The 25,612-nt window shown below is 40.0% G+C and overlaps 1 protein-coding gene across 1 annotated transcript in view; it reads left to right on the top strand.

Annotated features, from left to right (window-relative positions):
• The window catches only part of LOC102496134 (runt-related transcription factor 1), a gene marked incomplete at its 3' end in the record, with an annotated part of 291,565 nt that overhangs the window by 148,626 nt on the left and 117,327 nt on the right, over positions 1-25,612 (top strand). The window contains exon 3 of the mRNA XM_027773948.1: positions 23,027-23,065. Coding sequence (XP_027629749.1) covers positions 23,027-23,065 — 39 coding nt within the window. The remainder of the gene's footprint in view (positions 1-23,026; positions 23,066-25,612) is intronic.

The raw sequence follows: 25,612 nt of genomic DNA, 5'->3' as shown, positions 1-25,612 counted from the left end.
GAAGACTCAGACCAGAATGCATGTTTCCTGCAGGAACTAGCCCCAGAAGGAGGGAGGACAGAGAGGGTTGAGTCTACTGAGCTGCCACTTTCCTTCCTCATACTGACTAGCTAACTGAGGGTAAGAGAAGCATGCTGGAGTGCTATCTCCCTGAAGTTGCCTCCACATGACAGGAAGCATCGGAAGTGGGGAAGATGGGTACAGTAGGTGTTGAAATGTACATGGTAACTTCCTATAACTATAATACTGTCTCCATCACAGAAATTTGTCACAGGAATCCCTGTGGAGGACAAGATGTCAGGAAGTCCTTGTTTCCAACACTCCACTAACTCACTGCATGACCCAGGGCAAGCCACTTAACTCATCTGTGTCTTAATGTCCCCATTAATAAAGTCTGCCTTGTTGACGGGAATCCTCCTTTGTATAACTCTTCCATCATCGGAGTCAATGAATGGCTCTTGTTGCAAATGAAGCTACAAAAAGAGCCTGCCTTCCAGGAGAGGACCACTCAGTACTGAACTGTCATTTTGGCTTCTTGCAGGAATCCTCAGCAAACTCTGTTCTGATAGAACTTCTGTTTTACATGGCTGAGAGAGAATTCCCTATGCAGGGCCTGGGCTACTTTTAATCCAGAGTGTTGAGCATATTGAGTAACAGTAGGTTGTTTCATGCCTCTTCAATGCTCAAGTCTGAGCAGCTATGCACACTAGAACCTGTATTTTCCCCCGTTGACAGCCCCAGAAAAGACATATGGTTTAAATTTTTAGACAACACTCCAGGTAAGAAAGCTTTCCTTTTATAGAGGTGTATTTTTAGTCTCCTAAACTAAACTCTGAGCTTGATTTAATCCATACAGCCCTCCAGTCCAATCAAGAGCCAAAACACAACTTTGTGTCAGTGTAATACATTGTTAACTGATATGTCAGAAAATCAATTAATTACTTTTAAGAAGCAGTTAAGAGTATGCTTACAATGCTGCCATGTGAATTATTAAAGAATACAATGTAAAGGGTCCCCATGCCCACCCCAGACTAAAACCTTGTGTCATTGGGTGGTGCGAAAAATGCATTCTGCCCTGAATTCTAATTGAAAATAGGGTAAGGCTGAAGGAGCAAAAAAAATGAAGAGAAAGTGACAAGAATGGAGGTACCTGGCAGAAGCAGGCGTCTCCTAATGTCACTGAACACTGTCTCCAAAATCTTACTGCCGTCCTGGGTTTCTAACATGTGCACCTCTCTGCAGACAGTCTACGCCCACTGCCCAGCTTTGATCGCTTAGCAATGAGCAGTTCTGCCTCCAAGTCCTGTGGGTTCCTTTCTCTGAACCTTCTCATCCTGAAGAAAAATTTATGCAAAGCCCACTATTCCCTCTTCCTGCCATTTCTATGCCTGGTTCTGACTACACTAAGCAAGGGGAAGCCCCCTAGGTGGGAGGCTAGGGGCTTTTCCCTATGCTCTGGTTTGCACAGACCAGGCATTTCAGTTCAGATACAATCACTGGTTATTCAACGTGTCCTACCTAGCTGAAAACAATCTTAAGAGTGACCTGGAGTTTCAGATGTGCATCATATGTGGGTTCCCCAAATGTAACAAGATCCTCTCCCACCTCAACTTAACCCGCACCCCAAAGACTAAGAAAACAACGGATATAGTAGTTGATGGCCAAGAAAAGAAAAAGGGAGAAAGGGAGTGGCTGGGGTATTGGCATGAGGGGACCAAATAGTAGACTAGTCTTCCTTGCTATGTTTCTTTGGTTTTGATTTAGCCCGAAATATTTGCCACTGAATGAGAAAACCACACATTTGTCTAACCAAAGCATCGCAGCAATGCTTAGGAAGACAGGTGCTCCCAGGTCAGAGCTGTAGATTGGACCAAATCATCCAGGGCCTGAAATGCAGAGAGCTCTGGAGAGCCCTCAGAGAGTGTGGGTAGAAGGGACATGTGATCCAATTTTCTTCACTCTGTGACTACTTGACCATGGCAGGGTAAGCCTGAAAGAATGGTCAGGGGCTGCCACAGTCCAGGGAGGAGGTACCAACAGCCCGGGGGTGCTGGCTACAGGGATGCCCCTTCTTTCTTCTCACCACGAACTCGAATGTTAAGCAGACTGCAGACCTCTCCTCAATCCAAGGATGAGCTCAACTGTGATAGTCAGGCACATAACATTACCTGGCAGACCTCCCATCTCTGTCCCTCAAGAATCTAAGATCCCCTGACCCCAACCAAGGTTGCTATCTGCAAGGAGTCTGGTGCTGGGATCCCTGAAGCGCCTGTTGCTATTTTTACTTTTACTCCTTACATTTTCCCCATCACCATAGTTTTTAAATTGCCAGAGGGTATGCATGCCAGAAAGAGACAGAAAAACTGAGAGAGAGAGAGAGAGAGAAAGCACCCCCTAATGGGACGTGGTCACACTGCAATCCTTTCTCTATTTCTCCATTCTTCCAATATTTCAGGCACACAAGCACATGCTCCTGGCTCTTTCTTCAAGCCTCTTGGCCCAGAATTCAAACTGTGGTCAGTCTTTGTGAGATCCAACTCCCTTAACCGCTCGGCTACAGGGCCAGCTCCATGTATGTATTTCTGATGCTGATTTTCACCAACTTTTATTCAGCAAACATTTACTGAGCATCCTTAGTTTATCCCTTGGGTCTTGTACTACCACTAGGAGCAGTTTTATGAGCCCAAATTAGAAAACTACCCCTTCCCTCCACTCTGATATCTTCTATTGCCCCCAATACACTCTCTCAGAGTTCTTCTGTATCTGTTTCATAAGACTTGTGCTGAAATATTATATAATACTTAAATAAAATGCCACCGTGAGTATTTGGAGTCCTGATTGGCATGGAGTTCAGGCTCAAGTCTAGTCTGGGCACAGTGTTGGCCAAGGGTGAATACCGAGGATGGTGGCCACTCAGGGAGCAGTGTCAGAGCCCTATCCAGCATCCAAAGAGGGCTTTGTCCAGCACACTCAGAGCAATCCCAAGTCTTCAGTAGGGAAGGGCGAGTTTTACTCTCTCACTCATATCCAGGGCTAGTGATGGAGAGGACAAAGGGTGAGAGTGGCTTTCTCCCCTGCATTTAACTTTCATTATGCAGTGCTTGACTTCAGAAAGGCAGTTCATTTGTTCTTAGTTCCCAGAAGCCTAAATGAATTCTCTATCAGAAAAAAAAAAAAAGAAGTTCTGAAAATTATCTCCACTGCTGAAGATTCAATTAGGAAATTACCAAAAGGAGAAAAATAGGACCTGAGAGAATCTGGACTGCTCCAGCTAGTGGGGGAAGGTGAGGAAGCAAAAGAAGTGGTGGAAGGATAGCTCTGTGCTCACTGGTCAGACACTGGGGAGCCATGCGGTGTGACTCAGACCCACAGATGCCAGCTTGGTTTCCTGGGACCGGGGGCAGAGGGTGAGCTGAGAAGTCTGACAGCCAATGGGGAAGAGACTATGAATATGGCAAGTGTTTCAGCTGGTTTGTGGAAACTGACTTCAAAGCCAATTTGTGTAGATCTTGCTTTGCTTTCAATGAAATCCAATGGCTTATTTCAGTGGCCACACAGACCTTTGGGGGTTTGTTTCTCACACCACAAAATGTTGTGGGGCAGCTCATTCACAAGCTGGCAGGTAATACTATAAATATGAAGAGAGGGAGAATGAACAGGGCGAGGAAGAGGAAGAGGAGGAGAAGGTATGAAGAGGGGAAATTTGACTAATAGTCAAGTTTTACTCTTGCTAAGAGGTACCAGCTCCTGTATATTTTGCCACATGAAATAAGCTCATCTCCTTCTTGGGGCACTCCTGGAGCCAGAGACTAAGTGACCTACCGCATGTAGGTTTTCTGACTGAGCCGAGAGGTTACCACCCTCTCTGTACCTCCCTCTGGAGCAGGGCATACCTCCAAACAAGATAGCAAAGGAAGGACATGTGGCCTCTAAGATGTGGGCTCTAAAAGAGAGTGGTACTCTGTGTTTGCAGCAGCATGTGAGCCACAATAAGTTGCCTCTGTGCCCAAAGGCGGAGGAGCACTACCTGCTTCACCGATCCCCAGCTCTCCTCTTTACAGTCCAGTTTTTCACAGTCGCAGGAAGGGTCTGACATGAGAGGTGAAAAAAGAAGAAAGAGGAAGAGGAGGTGGAGAAAAGTAAAGAAAAGGGAGGGATGAAGTGATAAACCTATCTGTTGTGCTCCAAATAGATTCTACATTAAGAAGATAGAAGTATTATGAACAAGCATTAATTCCTCATATAAGGATTGGTACTCAGTCCCAGAGATTACCACATCAAGTGAAAGCAAAGCAAGAGTTGTAGGGCCTTGGCCATTATCTGATCACAAAATCTACAAGGAAGAGAACAGATTCCACCTGGTGTGCTGTTAATGCAGAGAGTTGTGGGATCGAACCCCTAAGTTAGCCTCAGCCACGAGAGGGCCTTCAGTACAGTCCAAGACATGTTGGCCCTTCGTATTTTTGCACTGCCCCAAGATTCAGGTTTAATTTGTGCAAACACAAAAGGCATAGCACATTTGGATAGAGTAATCTATTGCATTATGCCCTAAAGATGCATGATAAGATTTTATATCGTACCCTCCAGCACTCACACATACATGCACACACATACACACACTCCAACCCTGAGAAGATAAATTATAGCAGAATGATCTATGGGTCTGTTCCTCTTTCTTTAGAACTCTAAGATAAGCCCTTTATATATCGTGAATCATCAGTCCCATTCAATGTATATGCACAAGAGGTTCAAAGGCTGACTTTGACAAAAGACATTTGGAGAAGGATGATAAAAATGCATCTGATAAAACAAACACAAAAGACTTTAGCAATAAAGACCTACAAATTGGGAAAGCAAGACTTGGACATAGGGTGTAAAATGTGTTATCTACAGCTTCAGCACTGAAAGATAGTGGCCTGGAGCAGAAGCCTTTATCTGGCCTTCACAAGAATAGAGATTGCACCTCCCCCAGCAAAGCCCAGGAAACACCTTGCAGAGGAGTTAATGCAATAGTTGCCATCCTGGCCCTCGGTGACAGTTAAAATAGTGTTACAACATAAAATTGAGCAATGACCTTGCTGTATCATCCAAGTCTCTGTTTTACACCACTTTTCCCCCTGGAGAGACAAATAAGACATCTGGGCAGGTGGTTTTTGGTTCTCCCTCTACTTTCAGTTTAGATCATTGCAAAGAAGAAGCATTCTTCTTTCTTTCCAATAAAATTTTAAAATATCTTCCTAATTGACATTTCAAGCAGGAGGTTAGTAAACATTTGCATTTTATTGCATTATTTCTTGAGATTTTCGAAGAATTCTCAGTATCTATTGAAGATACATCTCAGTCCCTGTGACTTCAATTGAGGCTGGAGTTTAATGGATGTGATTGCAACCAGGAAACCACTTTGAAGGGGAAGAAATCAATCTAGGTTTAAACAAGTTGTAAATTTTCTGTAAGTAAATTTCACAAGACCCTCCCTTTTTTAAAGAAGTAGCAAAATGACTGTTGGAGGAGTGACAGGCTATGAGGATGGGGCACTAATTTAGGGTCAAGGAGATTCCAGATCAGCCATTGTTCCTGAAGTATTTCTCAGAGCCCTTTTCCTCTCTAAAATGCATAGATTGTACATAATGTTTATTGAGACTCTAACAAATGACTCCATTTATCCTATATACAAAATTATTTAAACAAAATTATTTGGTCCACGCTGTTTCACAGAATGATGGCCTTCGAAACAGTTTCATGACGATTTATTTCATAATATCCTTTACTTTTGATGGCTGTGTTCAACTTCTCAAAGAACTTCAGCAGTCATGATTTAATTTGGTCTTCTTGATAGCTTTAAAAAATGACAGGTTTTAGATTTGACAAAGGAGGAAAATGAAGCACAGAAAGGTTTGGAGACCTGTGGAAAGCCCCATAGTGACTCATGTAGCTCATGGAACAAAATGGGTACTGTAAAGGAATAAAAAATGGCTTTTCTCCATCCTCCTTAGCCCCTTGGCTGAGTTACGAATTAGTCTGACATAATGCGGATGAATGGAAGAAAAACCATATTTAATTATGCATATATGCATGGGAGTCTGACAAAGTGTAAGACTCAAGTGTCAGAGGTTTGAAGTTCAGACAGTATCCTAAGCTACTAAAAGGAATAGGGACTTGGGCCTTCTAGGTGTGGTGACAACACAAATTAAGGGAGAGCAAGGAAAGGAATTGTATAGTGAATAAAGTTTGTCTTTCTTTGCAGATAAAGGCTCTCAGGTAATAGTAGCTTCTGGAGCAGTCCTCTGCAGGATACAGATATCTTACTAATGTACATTTCCTTTAGAGATGGAAATTTCTTTTACAAATTACATTTTAGAGGTACTCTACAGTGTCTACAGAATGAACAGTTTGAAACACACCAAATCAATGTGTCTTTGGAATAGTACATTCTGATCTGCTACAGTTGTATCATGGGTTGGTGATCCTGAGCCCCAACAGTTACTGAAATAAAAGAACGGGATTTCAGGCTAGAGGTTTTCAAACTTTTTTGACTAGCAAGCAAAAGTCAGAAGCAAATTGTATGCTTGACTCGGGATAGATACATCAATCAAAACAAGAGCTTTAGGAAGCAGTGCTCAGCCTTACTCTTTGAGACACATTTCCCTCTTATTCTTTCTGTATCTTCTTCTCTTTCTTTTACTTTACTATTAATTAACAACCAATTAATGGGTCTATAGTTTAGAAATCAGTGCTTTCTAACCTTCTGCTTTCTTATCTACCTTGAAAGTCAAGGTCTACTTCTCTAAATCCCAGGGCCGCAGCTTGTGTTAGGGTTTTCTCACTCTGTAGAGTCTCCCAAGGTTGTACACTAGGGAAGCACTGTCCTTAGGTCAAGCTTTTCACTGAAGGGGGCACATGACCCTCCCAACTGGCTTCAAATATACCATCAAGACCTAATAAATAATGAATCCTAATGACAATGCTGAGACACCTATTTACATCCTACTCCCACAAAAGTCAGAGGGAGAATTGGGACTGCTCCCTAAAAATGGCATATGGCTCTCTAAATAAAGAGCTTTAATGCGTTTTATATTTAAACCATAAGGCCATGGGCTCAAACCCAAATTGAGATGGGCTTTGTTCCTTAAGTACCATTCTGGAAAAGTCATTGAAATATTTATCCATCTCTCTGGGCTCAGTGTTTCTAAAGCAGCTCGTTTCCTTGCACCACACTCGTAAAGTGGGCCTGTTTGCAAATTCCTGTTAACTGAGAGGAGCCAACCATCAAAAACAAAAGCAGCCCTTTTGGAAAGTCATTGTCTATGAAACTTCATGAATGAGATATAGGAAGAACAACATAGATTTTTTTAAAGGTGTATAATTCAGAGATCATCTGCTCCATGCACCAGGACAAATTCTTAATTCTCCTGCTTCATCACTATGTGGCCTTGGGCAAGTCACTTAACCTCTTTAAGCCCAGAGGAATCATAGTTCCTAACCTAATAGTATTAGCGAGAGAATTAAGTGAGGTCATGTGTGAAAAGCTCTTGCCACAATGTCTGGAGATCAGAGTAACTGTCAGAGACCACTACTGTTTGTTCAGTAAAATTTGCTCAGTCATCATGACCCTATAAAAATAAAGAAGGCTTTCACTTTTGAGGAATTGAATCCACAGCTTTCTCTATTTTCTTTTTTAATTTGAAAATTGAGGTTTCTTTTCATAGGGCACATATGCCCACCAGAGAGATACAGTGAGAGGGAAAGTGAGAAATCATCCCTGGGGGAATGTGGGAAGGCCATACCACAATCCCTTCTCCTTCATTCTCTTTCTGGGCACACATGCACATGCACCTGACATGATTTTCAAGCCGCAGGTCCAGGATTCAAAGTACTGTTGGTCAAATGGGAGTCCAACACCTTAACCACCACACCACCTGCTGGCCCACTTTCTCGATTTTTATTCACCAGGAAGCTTCTATGAATTCCCCTAGTCTCTTGTCTTCCTGACAGGAGACAAATCTATCAAAACCAGCATAACCAAGACAGCGTATTCCTGAGCTGCTCTTCTATTATCCAGGCTGTTCCTGGTGTGGTCTATTATTTCCTTAACCTAGTAAGCTCATAGTATATACAGTTCTGTGATAGCTTTTTAAAAAAAGAAAATAGAAAAGAATCATGGTTACTTTTGAAGATCCAAAAATTTGTCTCAAGAGGAACTTCCCTTTTGTCAGAGCAAAATAAACAGACCTCTAACCAGAAGGTGTTTGTTTCAGGGAGCCCTGGTGTGGTAAAAGGTGCCACTCTGCTAGCCTGACCCACATGGGGAGATTCTGAGCACGCCAGCTGAGGCTGGGGGTGGACTGTGGTACCAACGCCCTGTTGCAGGCGCGCTCTCTCTCTCTCTCTCATACATTAATTAAATAAATAAATAATAAGATGCTTGTTTCATAGGTTACTATTGAGAAGGTATACCTAATTTGGACTTCAACATTCCAAAAATATTAAAGATGAATAAATTTTTAAAAATTGTTTTTCTATACAAGTTTTTATTTTTAGATTGTGGGGTGGGAAAACTACTGGTAAGTTTCAGGTGATCTAGCCTTTTTTAGATACCTATCTATGCTTTCTTTTTTTTTTTTTTACAGCAAGATGTTTCAAGCTTAGTAGAACAAGAAAACATTCTTTTACTTTATTTATTCTGTATAATATGGGAAATTAATGAGCTGTTTGTTTGTTTGTTTCACTATAACTTCCTAATTTGTATCTAGATCTGATTTTACCAGAATACTTCTAGAATACCTAAAGACGCCAAGTCACAGAATAACCCTGACTAAGGAATCTTTTCTTTTGCTCCTTTACCTTAGGGCAGTATCATGTCTTCACTAAAGGAATGTCTTTTTGAGAAAACATGATTAATCAAACCTATATTTATCATGATCAGATTTTAAAAAATCACAGATAAAGTGAAAATAAAGCTTGCAAGCTTGTGTGTAATCCCATTCCCTTCCTAGTAACAAAGGAGTTAACCTCGTCTTAATTCATTTCCACTCTAATTGGGAAGGGGGGGTGTGTTTTGGGGGGGGTAGGGGGAATCATTTTAGTAACAAAATGAAAAAGGCTAGTCTCTGTATGCCTGAGGCAGAAAGAGAAGAAATGAATTCTCTTGTGAGTTTGATTAGTGAGGGGGAAAAAATACCTACATCTCGCACTTTGCTTCATGTCATTGTTCAGTTTGCCAGTGTTAAATAATGATCTCCAGAGCTGTGCGTGAATCCAGAGCAGGTGTCTGTCCAGGTCTCCTAGAGTGAGTTAACCCTGTTCGACTTCTGGTTGTTTGTCCATCATGCAGTCGAATCAGGAGCTGGCTCAGTTGGACAGCCCAGCTTCTGTGTGCTTGGTCTGAGGTCCGCAGACTAAAGTGGAGCCCCCACTGGCGTATTTGGTAAAGTTTTCTTCTTTCCTCAATAGAAATTCACTTCATTATTTGAGATCTTTGACAAAAGAAAGTCCTTGGCTAAACAAAATAGTCCTATTTTAGAAACTACAATTTCTGTGGTAAAGGAAAAGGTTTGATCTAGGACATTTTTCTCTACAAAATGAGATGCTCCCTAAATTGAGAATGCAACAATGACAGAAATGATTAAAACCGAATGACTTTCAAAATTTTTAAAATATCCGCATTTATATAAATATTTGTTGCATGACTCTCTTGAAAACTGCTTCAAATGCCGTATTTACCTATAACATAATTGAAATTTTACTCAAAATGAATATTCTTATCTGCATTTGGATAGTTAAGGTAACTAGAGAAGCAAGAAATTTTGTGGGTGTGTTATAGTCACTTAATGTCAGTGCACTTAGTGGTTCACTTAGCAATAAACTGGACTCCATTCTGGGCTTGTGTGTGGTTATATTTCAGCAATCATCTGTTCCTTTGCTCTTACTATTAAAAAAAAACTACTGTGCAAAAATATGTGATAAAATTATTCAAGTGTTATTTATATTCCTAATCATTTTTAATCATTGTTGGATGATCTCTGTATATTGTACATGTAAATATAAACAGGAAATTTCCTATCAAGTAGTAGCTATTTTTTTTTTGATGCTTCCATTTAATTTTATTAAAACTTATTCATTTTTACCCTTCCTTCCTGTCTTTCAAAAAGAGGTAAACTGTATGGAGCTAGCACTATTTATTAATTCAGAAAAGGTAGCAAAATTGGCTTTATTTTTTGAAAATAGATTTAAACGATTACATTTTTCCAAGCAAGTCCAAAATGATTATATTGAAGAGTTCAAATTTGACTTAATTATTGCTTAATTGAGAAATATACAATAACATTTCATAAGAAGTCTCCACAAAAAGGTTTGATATTCCATTTCAGTGTATGGTGCATTATCTATAAAGATGGGATGATTCTTGAATTTTGATTATATAGTATTAATATAATCTGGAAATATGTAACCAGTACAATGCCGGTCTTAGCAGTTCTATGAAATTTAGAAAATGTAATTATGTCTTTAGAGAATAGATTTATTACTTTTGTTGTTGCTGACTTTTTTAAGCTATTTTTTATTGGATACTGCAACATATCATTTTATGGCTTTTGTAGAGTATGATAATTCTATGACTCCACAAGAAAGCAGGAGAGTGACAGCCTACTATTTCATATAAAAGTCTACCTTCCAAATGTGAAGATAGCAGGATGAATATAAAAATATTTACTTTCTTGTCTGACTGCTTATAGAATACCCTATGGTTGACATTTAGCAATTCTTTATTTAATTGACCAATATTGATATCTCAGCAGTTTCTTCAAGGATTACCTACACTTCTTACTCTTGAATCTTTTTAAAATTTTATTAATTTGTGAGACAGAGAGAGGGACCTTTGATAAGGTCTCACTACACCACAAAGCCTCTGCCCACTGTCCCTCCCAGCCTTCTAGCCAGCCAGAATCACAGGTGTCACCTGCAGAGTTACTCACAGGCTCAGGAAGCGTCCAGGGCCATCAGGCCCTCACATACGGCCTCAGCTTTGCACAGCAGCACCCTACTGCCTGTGTCACCAGCCCTTACGGATTCTTCTTAATCCTTGGGTAGACTTTCTATGTCTGCAACAGCTGAGTGACTAAACACCTGAGACTTATCTCAGTTCATATTTTATCTTTCAAGGAAATTCTGTCTATGTGAAAAATTTCTCTATAGTCTATATGGGATGGTAAATAGGAACATTTTTATCTCAATGGGGAAAAAAGTACCAATTTCAGCCAGCCAGAGGATTGGAAATTAAGGCTGCTGGATCCCACACGGCTATGTGGTTTGAGTCCTGAACCCAGTGACTTGAAAAACACATTGGTTACATGTGTGTGTGTCCCAAATCCCAAGAGCAGAATGGAAGAGAAAGGGTTGTGGGATGGTTGTCCCCTTGGGGAAAGGATTTCTTACTTTCCTTTCTTTCTCTCTCTTTCTCTCTCTCTCTCTTTCTGGTGAGCGTACATATCCTATAGCTAAAGAGATACCAATTTGAAGTACTAACAGTTATAATAATACTTATGAAGAACTTTACAGCTGTTTATTCTAGGGGAATTAGACTGTATTGTACATCCATGTTATTTTTAAGCTACTAAGCTACTTTGTAATACAATATAAAGTGAGACCTCACTAAGCTGACATGGAGAAAATAAAATTGCTAAAAAGACTGAATTTTAATATTTTTCAATAATTATAATAATAAATTATTATAGATACCTTCAAGTAACTGTGTTTCTATTCTTAACCCTTATATTAATTACAGAACAGAACTACAACTTATTTTCATTATTTTATAGAAAACATGAAATCTCAAAATTATTTATTTTAAATCATAGCTTCTAGGACCCAACTGAAAGAATAAATAACATATATGTGAACTTAGAGAAACCTTATGTAAAATGGCTAAGTCTTTAAAATGTATTGCCTGGAATTGATTGTATTCCCCTTTTTCTTTTCTTTCTCCTCCCCACTAAAAATCCAAGTTTGAGGCCAGTCTTAGTTAAAGGAACAGAACTGAATCTCACATAGCTATCTACACGATTTGAATCCTGGACCCTGTGGCTTGAGAAAATATGCCAGGGGCATGTGCATGCATGCCCAACAACTTCAAAGGATGGAGAAAGGGAGGAGAAGGGATTATAGTGTGGCCTTACCCCATGGGGGGAGAGTACTTTCTTCCTCTCCTTTTCTCTCTCTCTAATGAGCACATATGCCCTTTGGAAAATTATATACATAATTTGGAGATTTTATATATATATATATATATATATATATATATATATATATACACACACACATATATTAATATATAATTATCCAAGTTCATTCCAACCATATGCTGACTGGGGTCAGCACCAGAACCAGATCAATTTCTCAGTGTTCCAAATGGCATTTGTATAAATGTTCACAGAGTTCGAAAATCCACTTTTGTGTAGGGGAAACTGGTTGGGACAAGATAAGCAACTAACTTACCTACATGGCTAGGAATAAACTGAAAAGTGTGTATTATGATACATGAATTTCAAAAATTTTCACACCAAAATAAATACATGCTTAAATTCCATTTTCCAAGAACTTCCGAAGTCTGCATGTGTATACATTCATGTCTTTAAATATATATGTATGTGTGTATGTATATTATATTTATGTATTGACTCTAAGCATCCAAGAGTGAGCTACCTGTGTAAAAATCTGATAGTTCAACCACTGTAGGGAATTCCCTTGCCTGTCCTATTACTGACTACTCTATCGTCTCACAAAGGGTCAACCACTCTTCTTACCAAACTGGTCCACAGTTAATCCCCAGCCCTCCTCCCTGTGTCTAGCAGTTTAAGGACCAGTTAAAGTAACCAAGTCATCTTTAAATATAAATGTTGCAGAAGAAACAACATAATACCTTCTTATTTCCCAAGTGAAAATGTAAAGATAAATGATAAACATTAAATAGCCAAAGAAATTGTCCAATTGGGGGAGGTGAATCCACTGTGGGTTGACATGTAGAACACAAGGAACAGGACCACTTTTTTTCATTCATATAGTTACTCATTTACTTTCTACTAAACCTGGAAAATTTGTATTTTGTTTCTAATTCATTGCAGTGGAAGTGGTTTTAAATATATTTACTAAACTGCCCCCAAAAAAGTAGACTCTGGAAGGATTAGTTGTTTCATAGACTCTGTTTCTATCATCCACATAAAACCTTATTGATACAACATTCTCCCAACAGGGAACTCAAAACTAATGTAAAGTCCCTAAATTCACTCTTTGTTCCTCAAGTATAATCTATTTTGAGAAGCTCCTTGACACTTGGGTACTTTCCCATAGTTCTTAGTTGAAGGGTGTCACTCAGAAGAGGCTGGTTTCATGCAGGGAGTAACTCAGTCCATCACTGAAAACATTTTGCGCATGGCTAATGGAACCAAAAGAATGTAGAGAAGGATCCACACCCTTTCTAGAGTTCATACATCCGTCCCTTGACCTCTGTATTCAACTCACAGGCTAAAGGTTAAAACAGTATGTTTACCCAAAAGAGTCACTGACTTTAAAGGATTCTCACTAGCCCCTAAAAACTAGCATAGAGAGGTAAGGTCAGTGGTTTCTGCTACAAATCTGTACCTATAATTTCTTTCCTTTATTATTTCCTCCAAGGACTAGAAGAAAAAGAAGAATTGACTTCATAACTTAGACCATGATCTGCCTTCTGAATTAAACTGTTTCTGTATTTTCACTGGTAGATTGCTAGCAAATTGACATATTGTGTTTCCTTTTTTTATTGAAAAATTGATATTTCAAAATAAGTCTGTTTATAGAAATACCTTTTTTGAAAGCGAGTATCATTAAACTGCTATTTTAAAATTATGGGCTACTAAAAATAGCACCTCCAGTTCTGATACATATTGCTTATATTTGAGCCCACTGGATTAATTTCATGGAAAATTAGTTTTTCTGGAAAAGAAAAGGCAAGAGTTGTTTTTTTCTAATATTGTTTCGGAACTCAAGGAAACCAAAGTGCTATTTTGTAGGCTGAGCCATCCATGGCTGGTGAACGTTAAGTGGAAATGAACAATGCATGAGCTTAACTTGTAGTTCATCCGTGGCTGTGAAAATGCATTAGTGGTGTTGACAGTGGTTAGCAGGCCTTCGCAATTCAGCTGCTCCTGCTGTGTATGCGTGTTCTTCTGCCTTTTGAATCTAGTGATGCTGTAATAAAAATGTTGAACTTTGCTTCAGGACAGCTCCGAAGGAAAATACCAGTCAAGAAAGATGCACAACTTAATGGTCTTTACAATAGCAGGCTATAAACAGGACTCACGGGATCACTAGCAGTGTAGTAGCAAAATTACTATTCAGGCGGTGAATTGGGCTTTGAGTAGTCATTATAAGACTGCACTGTCCAAGACAGCTGTCACTAGCCACAAGTGGCTTTTTTCTCTTATTAATTATAGAGCATGTGCATGAGAAGGAGAGAGGCACGGTCTCATCATGCCGTGATTCCCTTTCGCCAGACCTCTCGCTCATCAGGATCTTAGGTGTGCATGCACAAACCTAGAATGCTTTAGGTCTACAAGACCTGGAATCCAAACTCACAGTCAGCCAATGTGGCTTACTACTGACTGTGCCCTCAAATTGGGCCTTTTAAGTGACTATTAAGTATTTGCTAAATCAAATTGTCAAGTGCCATAACATAAAAAATACACAGGACCTCAAAGACTTTGTACCAAAAAAAAAAAAAAAAGAGATAGCTCATTAATATTTTTATATTGATTACATATTTTGATAACAATGTTTTGAATAGATTAGATTAAAACATAAAAATTAATGTCACCCATTTTCCTTTACATTTTGAATGTGACTATTAGAAAGTTTTAAATGATATATGTAGTTCACAATATATAGTCAAAATGAGCCAGTTACTGAACATTAAATAGCAGTGGTCTAGAATAAGTCAAAGACTTTTTACCAAAAAAAAAAAAAAAGAGATAGCTCATTAATATTTTTATATTGATTACATATTTTGATAACAATGTTTTGAATAGATTAGATTAAAACATAAAAATTAATGTCACCCATTTTCCTTTACATTTTGAATGTGACTATTAGAAAGTTTTAAATGATATATGTAGTTCACAATATATAGTCAAAATGAGCCAGTTACTGAACATTAAATAGCAGTGGTCTAGAATAAGAAGGAATGTCCACACAGTTTAAAGGTAGCTTGTCAAGATCTAATAAAGAAATTTGACTGATAACATTATAATGACAGAAACCATCTTGTGAGATGACTTAGCTTACTGGTAACAACTGGGCTTTGCAGAGGCAAACTGCATGGGTTCAAAATGGGCCAGTTACTGAACATTAATTTCCTCAGTTATAAAGTGAAGAGGGTAATCATTGCTAGAGGGTTAAATGGGCTAATGTATACAAAGCATTTAGCGTGAGACCTGATCAAAGATGCCCTGATAAAAGGTAACCTCTATTATCACAGTTGTTTTTGTCAGCATGGCTGAAACAAAAAGCTGCAGACCAGCGACTTGAACAACAGATGTCAATTTCTCGCAGCTCTGGAAGCTTGGAGAGTCAGGGTGCCAGCACTGGCAGGTTCTAGTGAAGGCCCATTCCCCTACTTGTAGACAACTGCTTTCTTGCTATGATCTCACATATCAGAAAGTAGAGACAGACATATTTTATCTCTTCTTATATGGGCATTCATCCCATCATGAGGACTCCCTTCTTTATGACCTCATCTTATCCTAATTACCTTCCAAAGCCCCCACCCCTAATACCATCACACTGGAGATTAGGGCTTCAATACATGAATTTGGGAAGAACATAAATATCAGTTCATAACAATGTTTCAAAAGCCCAGTCAGATAGCTTTACCATCAATTTGCATTTTGCAGTATTATATACTTAAGCTTTTCTGTGCTGCAGACTAATTTATTCTGGACACTATTTTTGCTGGAGACAGAGCAGTATACTGAGGTTTTATACCAGCAGAAGCAGCAGTATCATTGGGAGCTTATTGAAAATGAAGAATCTCGGGCCCTTCCCCAGACCCGCTAAATCAGAATCTGCTGTGAATGAGACTCCCAGGGGATTTGAAGACACATTTGGTTCATGCCGTCTACCTAAGGAATTTAAGGAGGACTAAAGCATAGTCCTATCAGTAATGTGCTCAAAATCCACTACCAAGTTCATGTAGATGATTGGCAGAATGTAGCTCCACGTGGTCCCTGATTCCTTGCTGACCATCAGGCAAAAGTCACCTTTGGCATCTCAAGACTGCTCTCCTATTCTTGGAAGTGACTGGTCCACTTCCAGTCAGCAATAGCTATCTTTACTTCTGCCTCTGAAAAACCTTTGTGTCATATCATATCATATCATATCATATCATATCATATCATGTATGTCATATCATATCTTTCTTTCATAAGGGTTGCTTTTGACAGGGTCTCATTACATTACAGTCCTCCCCTCAAGCATTCCACCCAACCATCATGGCATACCCAGTGTATTCAGGTTGACCTGAAATCTAAACCTGGGCTTCCCATGTGGCTCTATTGCTTGCACCAACACAGCTGGGCAAACAACTCTGCACCTTTAACTTATCCCCTGTGATTATATTAGGTCCACAAGAATAAGTTTTCCATTGGTTGATTCAAAGTCAACTGATTAGTATCCTTAATTACATATGAAAAATCTCTTTATTTAGTGCAACATAATCCAGACATGACATCTCATCATATTCATAGTCCCAAGGATTATGGTATGAAATTCGGAGGAAGTTATTTTAGGATTCTGCTTACTAAACCTGACTTCTGTTTCCAAAGCTACAAACCAGGTAATCCAATCTTTTTTTTTATTTAATTTTAATTTTTTACATTTTTAAAATACATTTAATCACATTTTTTAGCTTACAAGGTGATCATTTCAATATGTGAACATTCTTCCCCAGTCCAGTTGATCAAAATATAACAATACTACCTCCCTGTCTAAACAGTCCTGTCTCCGTATTCCTCCTCCAAATGTTTTTCCCCAGGCCCCACTCCTCCACACACACCACATCTGGCATTCACACCCATCTCTTGTGTTTGTACATCCTTTAGCCCATCAGCTTCAGTTATAGAGTGCGGACACTCGGTATATATTAAGTGGGGACATACGGTGTCTCTCCTTCATAGCCTGGCTTGCTTCACTCAGCAGTAAATCTTCCATATTCTTCCACATTCTGTCAAAGCCAGGGTTTTGTTGTTTTTTATGGCTGAATAGTATTCCATAGAATATATGTGCCACAGTTTTTCAATCCATTCATTGGTACGGGGGCATTTGGGTTGGTTCCATGTCTTAGCAATCGTGAAAAGTGCTGCAATAAACATCAATGTGCAAGCACTTTTCAAATGAAGAATTCTGTCCTTTGGTTAGATGCCAAGGAATGGGACTGCTGGATCATATGGTAGACTTCTGAGGAATCTCCAAATTGTTCTCCACAGTAGTTGGACCAATTTACATTCCCACCAGCAGTGTAAGAGAGTTCCCCTCTCACCACATTCCTGCCAACATTTATCATTTTTTGTTTTTTTAATCTTAGACATTCTGACAGGGGTTAGGTGGTATCTCACTGTTGTTTTGATCTGCATTTCCCTTACGATGAGTGATGTTGAGCATTTATTCATATGCCTTTTGGCTATTCACAGGTAATCCACTCTTTTATGGTAGAGAATGAGCAAGGGTATAGAAAAAGGCTAAGAGTTTTAGACTAATGAATGCTATTCCATATAGAGACTGAAGCTAGGGAAGGTATAGTTCCACTGCCTCCCTCTTACCCACCCTACTCCCCAGTACACCTAAATAGCTGTAGCAAAATTAAATTATAGTTCAAGGGTTACATGGAGACCATGATGGAGTATATGGTTAGTTACTGAAAGAGAATTTCACCTGAGGCAAAGGGACCTGACCCGCCTCCAAAATGAGGACAGAAATGGTGACCCTCAATTCTGCAGGATAGTACTAAAGAGCTTGCCCTAAATACAGGATACATAGGGGGATGTGATTGGCAGAATTGTGATTTGTGAAATTAATCTGGAAGTACCATATGAAATGAGTGGGAAACTCTTTTTAGGTCTTTGCAAGAAATCACAAGAAAGATCACAAGAACTTGAACTAAAATGTGAAAATAAGAATGGGAAAGAGGGATAAATCATAACAAGCAAAGAAACCAGAAAGAGAACTTGGTTGGAGAGATTGGATGAGGTCAAAGACAAATCCATGCATCTATGTCTGAAAGCTGGGAAAATGATGAGGCAATAGAGAAAACAGAGAACGGTTCGTTTTAGCTGGAAGCTGATGTTTGATCTTCAGTAAATCATGCATAGCAAATGTCAGTTTTCCAACATCTTTTCCATATTACACACACACACACCTCAGCATTGCCCTTTCCCTCCTTCTGCCTCCCCACCTTCTTCTTTTCCTTCTCCATCCTGCATTCCATTCACTTTCCCACCCTTTGCTCCATTTCTGCTGCTACTATTCCATTGGATCTCTTGTAGAAAAGGTTATCATGGCTCTTCCTGCACAAAACTCTGATGTATTCTTTCAGTTCTTTTCCTGATGGCCCCTCTTTGGCCTTTGGAATATCGCTTTCCTCTCAAAGCTCCCATTTTCCTTTGGTTTCTAGGACTGTATTCTCTCCTCTTTTTCTAGCTCAGTTTCTTTAGTTGTCCCCTCTTCTGCTCATCCCCAGCATGGTGATGATCCCAGACCCTGTTAATGGTCTCTTTTTACTGGACATTTCTTTGTCCAATCTGAAGCTACCACAGATGTTCTGAGGATGCTCATCTCAGTATTTCTACACAGGCCTTCTCTCCTGGATTCCTGACTGTTTTCCCAGCAGCACCTCCAAATCTGTTCTGTCCTTCCAAAGCAGAATCCTGACATCTCCCTCCAAATCCATCCTCTCTGGTCTTCTCCACTGCTACTGATGGCCAGAAATTAGGGGACTCCTCTTCCTCCCTCACTTCAGCCCCCTCTTGCATCTCTGTCACATCCACCTTATTCATATCCTCATGATTCCTCATGTGACAACTGCAGTAGTCCCCAGCCCCTCCTCGCTATCCCTTCAATTCAACCAATTCACCTTTGACAGATTTCTTTTTCTTGTCTTTTTTTTTTTTTTTTTTTGAGAGGTTTTTGCAAACAGGCCAACGACAGACAGAGACAGAGAGACAGAAAGCAAGAAATCACCCCCAGGGGGGATGGTCACGCTGCAATCTATTCTCCTCTTGAGATCTTGGTCATGCACGCACATGTGCCCGCGGTGATGTTTAAGCCACCGTGTCCGGGACGTGAACCGTGGTCAACTACGTGGGAGTCCAGCGACATAGCCATTACGCTAACTGCTGGTCCTGACAGATTTATTTTTCTAAAACATGTATTAATTATGTTATTTCACAGTTCCCAAGGATCTGATAGAATCCAGTGCCCCTGGGTTGAAGTTCAGTGTCTTCAAGCTGGATAAGTTGCCTATGAGATCATAAATGTCCGTTATCTGCCACCTCAGCCCCCAATCTGATCTACACCCACACTCCAATTCTACTGGAACTGACATCTCTGTTGTGCAACTCATGCCTTTGTTCATGCTCCTCGTGTTCCTTCCACCTGAAGCACCTCCCACCCAAACTTTACCTCCCTAAGTCCTTCCTCTAGCCCTCCAAATGACTTAAAACATGTTAAATCAATACCCCCTCTACTGGGAAAAATGTCTTTTCTAGTCCACCAGATCCTCTTTTCCCTCCCACTAGCTTCCTGGACCCTGACCGGGCATGTGTACACACACAATCCGTGTGTATCCACAGCCATGCCACTTCTTTGCTGTCATCATTTTGTCCTTTGTCACCCATTAGCCTAGCACCCTATCTGATACATAAGAAGTATTAGAGAAAGGCTGAACACATCAAAATCAAATGCCTCATATCTGAAAGTCTTTAAGATGCCATTTTGAAAGAGAGAAGGTAGGAAAAGATTATAAAGCCATTTTATGTTTATTATGAATTTAAAAGCCTCTTAGCCAAATGGATCTGGACGTGCTCCTCAACTCTGGGGATGACCAGAAAGGACTTCAGGATGTAACTCCTAAATATTTGAGATTCGCACAGTGAAGGATTTCAGAGATGTTTTCTGATGACCACGAAACAGAGAAAGATGAAAGTGAAAGATGGGATCAGAGTTAATTTTTCAGAACCCTACCACAGATAACCATAAAAATACATAGTTACCATTAAAGAGAGGCATACCTCATCGTGCATGGACCCATATGTGAATATGAGTGTGTGTGTGTAAAGGTAAAGAGACCCCTTGGGTAAGTGTTCCAAACTCTACAAGTGTGGTATTCCTCTTTTTTTTTTTTGGAGAGGTTTTTGCCATAGGGCGTGTGCGCTTGCCAGACAGAGCGAGATACGGAGAGACAGAAAGCAAGAAATCACTCCCCAGAGGGGATGGCCATGCTGCAATCCCTTCTCCTCCATTCTCCTCTCGGGATCTTGGGCACATACGCACGCATACCCGGCGTGAGTTTTAAGCCACCGGGTCCGGGACTCGAACCACGGTCAACCACATGGGAGTCCGGCAACATAGCCATTACACTAATTGCTGGTCCCGCTATTCCTCATTTTTAAAGTGGGAGTGTGATGGTGTTTGTGGAAGGGTTGAATCAGGCAAGGTACACAAAAGCACTTCAGCAGTTTTCCTGTATGTAGTAGCATTCAGTGGGACAGGGAAGGCAGGCAGGGAAGCCAGGCTAGAATGTGAGTTAACCAGATTCGGCTTTTACTGTCATAAAGACACATAACCTCTCCTCTCTCTCATTTTTTTTTAAGAGAGATTTTTGCTATGGGGCATGAGTGCTTGCCAGAGCAACAGAGAGTGAGAGAGAGACATGAGAAATCATCTCCCCCACCCTTCCTGGGGGAACCTCCCTGCCACAATCCCTTCTCCTTCATTCTCCTTTCAGGATTTTGGGCATGCATGCTACATGTCCAACATGAATTTCAAGTCTCTGGGCCCAGAACTGGAACTATGGTAGGCCAGGTGGGAGTCCAGCACCTTAACTTCCATGCCACCTGCTGACTCCCATGCAGCCTCTCTTCTCTTAACATTCAGGTCTTGCCATCTCCACCCAAGGGGTGATCCTTTCTTTGTGTCTCTCTGTTTCTCTCTCTCTACCAAGTGCACATGCCCTACAGCAAAAGTGTCTCAAAAAAATAAAAATAATAAACTCAGGTCCTAGAAACCTTAACAGCTCCTTGGACAAAGCCCTTTCACCTCCATAGGCGCTATGTCACCTACAAGTCAGCTCCTTCTGCCCCTGCCCCTAGTTTAACCTTTCAAAATATAACTTTTGACCTTGTTTTTATGTTAAAAAAAAAAAAAAAAAAAAGATCTTGGCTTCCCCCTCAGAATGCCTGAAATATTAGGTGTGTAGATGAAACCTTGCTTTCTCCCTCTGTTATTCCCATGTTTCAGCTTCAGACGTAGAAAGGCTTCTCAGGATCTCACACAATTTCCAAGGGTCTAGGTTCCACTAGGTCTCTTTGAGGATTGTTGTGGATTCTCCCCATCCCTTTCCTATTAAAACTGAGCTTTCCTAACTTCAGGGTATATTTGTTCTTTTTTTTACCTTATCATTTATTGTTAGTGCAAATGATTCTTTCCCTGCTCTGTTCTGTTAAAAAATCTTTATAGAGTCATTTTATGCCCTTGTAAACCACAATCTTGTTTTTTAGGGTGCTCCCCTGAGACTACACATATTTCATTCCTTTCATCTTTCCTCATAGGGCAGTCCTTCAGAACCCCTTATTACCATAGTTGCCCTTTTTGCTTTGACAAAAATATAAGACTAGGGAGCTGCAAATCTTGTTCTCCTGCCTATTTAAACAGCGTCTGGAGATCTGACATAATTACCTCCTAACTTATTTTTAAAATTTTTAAAAAGTTGTGTTTATTATACTAATTTTGTGGAGTTGAAAGCTCTAGGTCTACAGTAGTTGAAAGACTCAAATCCTAAGGTTTTGAAAAAGTCACTCGGAGCTGACCACCATCAACATACAAGGCTGACAGTGTCATTTCAAATTCTCAACATTAACATAGATGCCCAAGGAAAAGAAAAACAGCTTCATAGGGCTCTACATAAAGGGTTTACCCTTAGCTGTCCATGCAGCAATATAGAGCAAGCAATTCATATTTGAGACTTATCATATGACAGTTATCTTCAGTAATGATATAATTTGCCATTTCAAGAATGAGAAGTTTCACTATATACGTTTGCCATCCTAGCAAAGGGAGGGAGGGAAGCAAACAATGGTGGGAATACTTTAACAGGTTCTCTCTTTAGAAGTAAGCGAGCATGAACCACCAGCTTGTTTTAGATGACACAGTCCAAATGGCTTATCTTCATCCTTTAAAGGAGATTCATCATTTTTCTTCTTGCATTTAGCCTCTTCCATATTATAAGTTTAAAAATGTGCATTAACTTAGCATTTGATTTTAATGTCACCTTAAAATTCTGATTTATTCCTATACCTCCCAAATGTGTTTTAACCTTCCTGAAAGAATTCACATTTGTATCACATATAGAGAGCTTAAAGGATGCGATTCTATGACATATACAGCTTAAAAGAGATGATTCTCTATCAAGATTCAGTATTAGCTAACCATGGAAAACATTGGTTAAAGACACATAAACCCACATGCATATGTAACATTTCCTTTTTTATTTGATGATTTACTATGTTAATTTATTTTTGTGAGAACACTGGACAACATGCTATAAAAAATTCTGGCGTTAAAAAGTATGAGAAGCAATGAGCTAGCAAAAAAAATGGCGAGGGGGGTGGAATTCAGCTTTTAAAGTTGCACTTAGTGCAATTAGAATGAGAATTGACCAACTATCAGTAAATTTGGTGTTTTCTGTCAGTGGATTCAATTAATTATTTTATCTTACTTTCTGTCATTTCAGAATGTGTACATGGAATGAGTACTTCTAGAGATGTTCACGGTATGTTAGATTCCAAACTTTTTTAAATAAAATATGTACATTCATATATGCATGTTATTTTATCATTGTATCTATATATAACATACATAATTCAACCAAATAACTAAAGCACTTTTTTTGCTGATTCAAATACACTTGAAAGTAGTTTTCCATATTGTAGATGTCATACCATGTAAAATATCCCAATGAAACCTTAAATGATACCTTCAGTGCTACAGCATTTACCACGGGTGCATTCTGCTGTTATTAAATGACGCTATACGAGTCTCTAAAAAATAGAGCTTGGCTTCTATCTGTTTAACCCAGTTTATGACTTCTCTTATGGCAATGGTAATTCACAATTTTTTATGAGAGTAAAATGTTTACTAAGCATCCCCAAATTTTTTTAAAAAGATGGATTTATTTTTTTCAGTTTGCCACTTGGGAAGTGCAAAACTGACTTGTGAAAGTTAAAGTGAAATAATCACACACTAACCACAGCCTTCCATGAAAGCATTCATATGGAGGAAGAACTAAGCCATCTTTCCTCCTGGTAATTAGATTTCAAAAGTTAAATAATCCCAAAGCCACTTCAGAGGGAAAAATATTTAATTAAATTCCCAAGTTCAAAACTGGACAGTGTACATAGCAGGTTATTTGTACCTTCGTTACTTTTCACCAGAATTGGTCTCTTTTTCTGTAATATTAGAACCAACTGCAGCAACCTGGTACAGAACCAATAGCAATGCACATTCTCTAACATTTTAAAAAAGTACACGGTCATTTAAAATAGAAATAATCTTTTAAGAATTTTTTTACAGTTTTAGAAATGTGATTTGGAAATATATTATTCACAAATCAAGAGTAGTTTTGATGTAGTTGTTCAGATTCCAATCCCATCTTTATGCTTATTTTACTTTTCAGAGGGTTTTTAAGAGCAAAAATGTAAAATAGGTCTTTTCTGAGACCACCTATCGGTATTTACCTAAAGTTACACCAGAAAAGCGTCAGTTAACTGTTATTGTTTTCCACTGAAATTGCTGCTTTTCTTCCAACTAACTGAAGACTGCTTTTAAATTCACTGTGGAAACTTAGCATTTCATTCCTGTTATGAGTCTTTTTCAAATTTCCACCCATTTCGTGAAACAAATTTAGAAGAATCTATTACATAGCATTCTTCCAACACATTGCTTCGTTGTATTTTTCATTTTTGTATTATGACAAAAGTAAATTTTAGTATTATTCCAGGGGAACGCTAGGAGTGATCGTGGTGCACGTTTCCTTTCCCTCGCTATTAGAGAGGAAAAGGAAGAGAAATTCTACATTGTCGCTGAAATGTACGCTCTGAGTGGAAAGGAATTCCTCATTTCGTACCCGGTGTTACTGGACTTGGTAAAAAGTCCTTCAGACTGAGGGGTTCCCGGGGCCCCTCAATCGAGTCCTGCTACTTGCTTTCCACATTTTAGTTCCTCAATGAGGAGTCAGGCACAGATTTCTTGTTTGTTTCTGGTTTTCAAACGTGCTTCCCGCAGCGCGGTTAAAACCCGCACAGGTCCCGGGAAGCTCAAATGCCCGGCGGCGGGTTCTAGGATAAAGAAACAACAGCTTTCCTTCCTATTGTCAACGTTGCCGGGCTTCGAACTCACGATTTAGCCGTAAAACTCTTAACTGAGCAGCGCCCAGGATGCTGTCCTTGAAAGCTAAACTAGTGCACCTACTGTTGTAACTTCCCTCACTTGGAAAGGGAACTTGGACCCCTTGAGAGTCCGACTTGCCGCCCTGGTCAGGATCTAGGGTTTTAGGCACATAGCGGCAGCCCCGAGGAGCTTCCTTTGACCCTTTCGAGGAGCGCACCACCGAAGTCAGCTATTGGAGCCAAAGCTTACTTTTGCCTCCGTTGCACTCTCATGCTCCATCCCCGTCCGAGGGGTTCCTAGGGATGCACTGGGTGGTGGCCCCAGGGGTCTTTCTTTAGTCAGCTCTTAGAAAAATGACTTTGAGTCTATTGGAAAAGGTTTCATTTGCTCTGAATTCTCTAGAGCGGGAAGCATCCGTGCCCGGATATAGAGAAAGCGACAGGCGTAGGTGGTAACGACGCAGTCTGGCATCACTCTGCCCAGGTGGTCCTGAGTCAGAACGCAGACGTCTGGGCTTTTCGTAATCTTTTTTTTTTTTTTTAAGGGAAAACACGTACTCCTGAGTCAGAACGCAGACGTCTGGGCTTTTTACGCCTGAAAAGGAGGCTTCTTCGTAATCTTTTTTTTTAAGGGAAAACACGTATAAGTTTTATTCCCAAGACCCCAAACCCATTAAAATAAAATAAAAAAATGCAGATGGGTGCTGGCCATGTTCCGCGTGCTCCGGCGCGAGCAAAGTCGGGGGACCAGCCCACCTCCGGGAGAAGCGCGGAAGGCAGGAGGAAACCGAAGGAGGAAGGCGGGCCTGGAGTGGGCACGCCCTGACCGGTGCGCCCAGGTCCTCTGGCGCACTGATGGACCTGGGTGGGCAGATGGCAGTGTCTAGCAAAGGGGCTTCCGGAATGGACCTCAACTCGGTAGGTCCCGGGAT

The sequence above is a fragment of the Tupaia chinensis genome, unplaced genomic scaffold (genome assembly GCF_000334495.1).
Source record: "Tupaia chinensis unplaced genomic scaffold, TupChi_1.0 Scaffold000392_1, whole genome shotgun sequence".
Lineage (NCBI taxonomy): Eukaryota > Metazoa > Chordata > Mammalia > Scandentia > Tupaiidae > Tupaia > Tupaia belangeri.
This window is presented reverse-complemented; position numbering and strand designations above follow the sequence as displayed.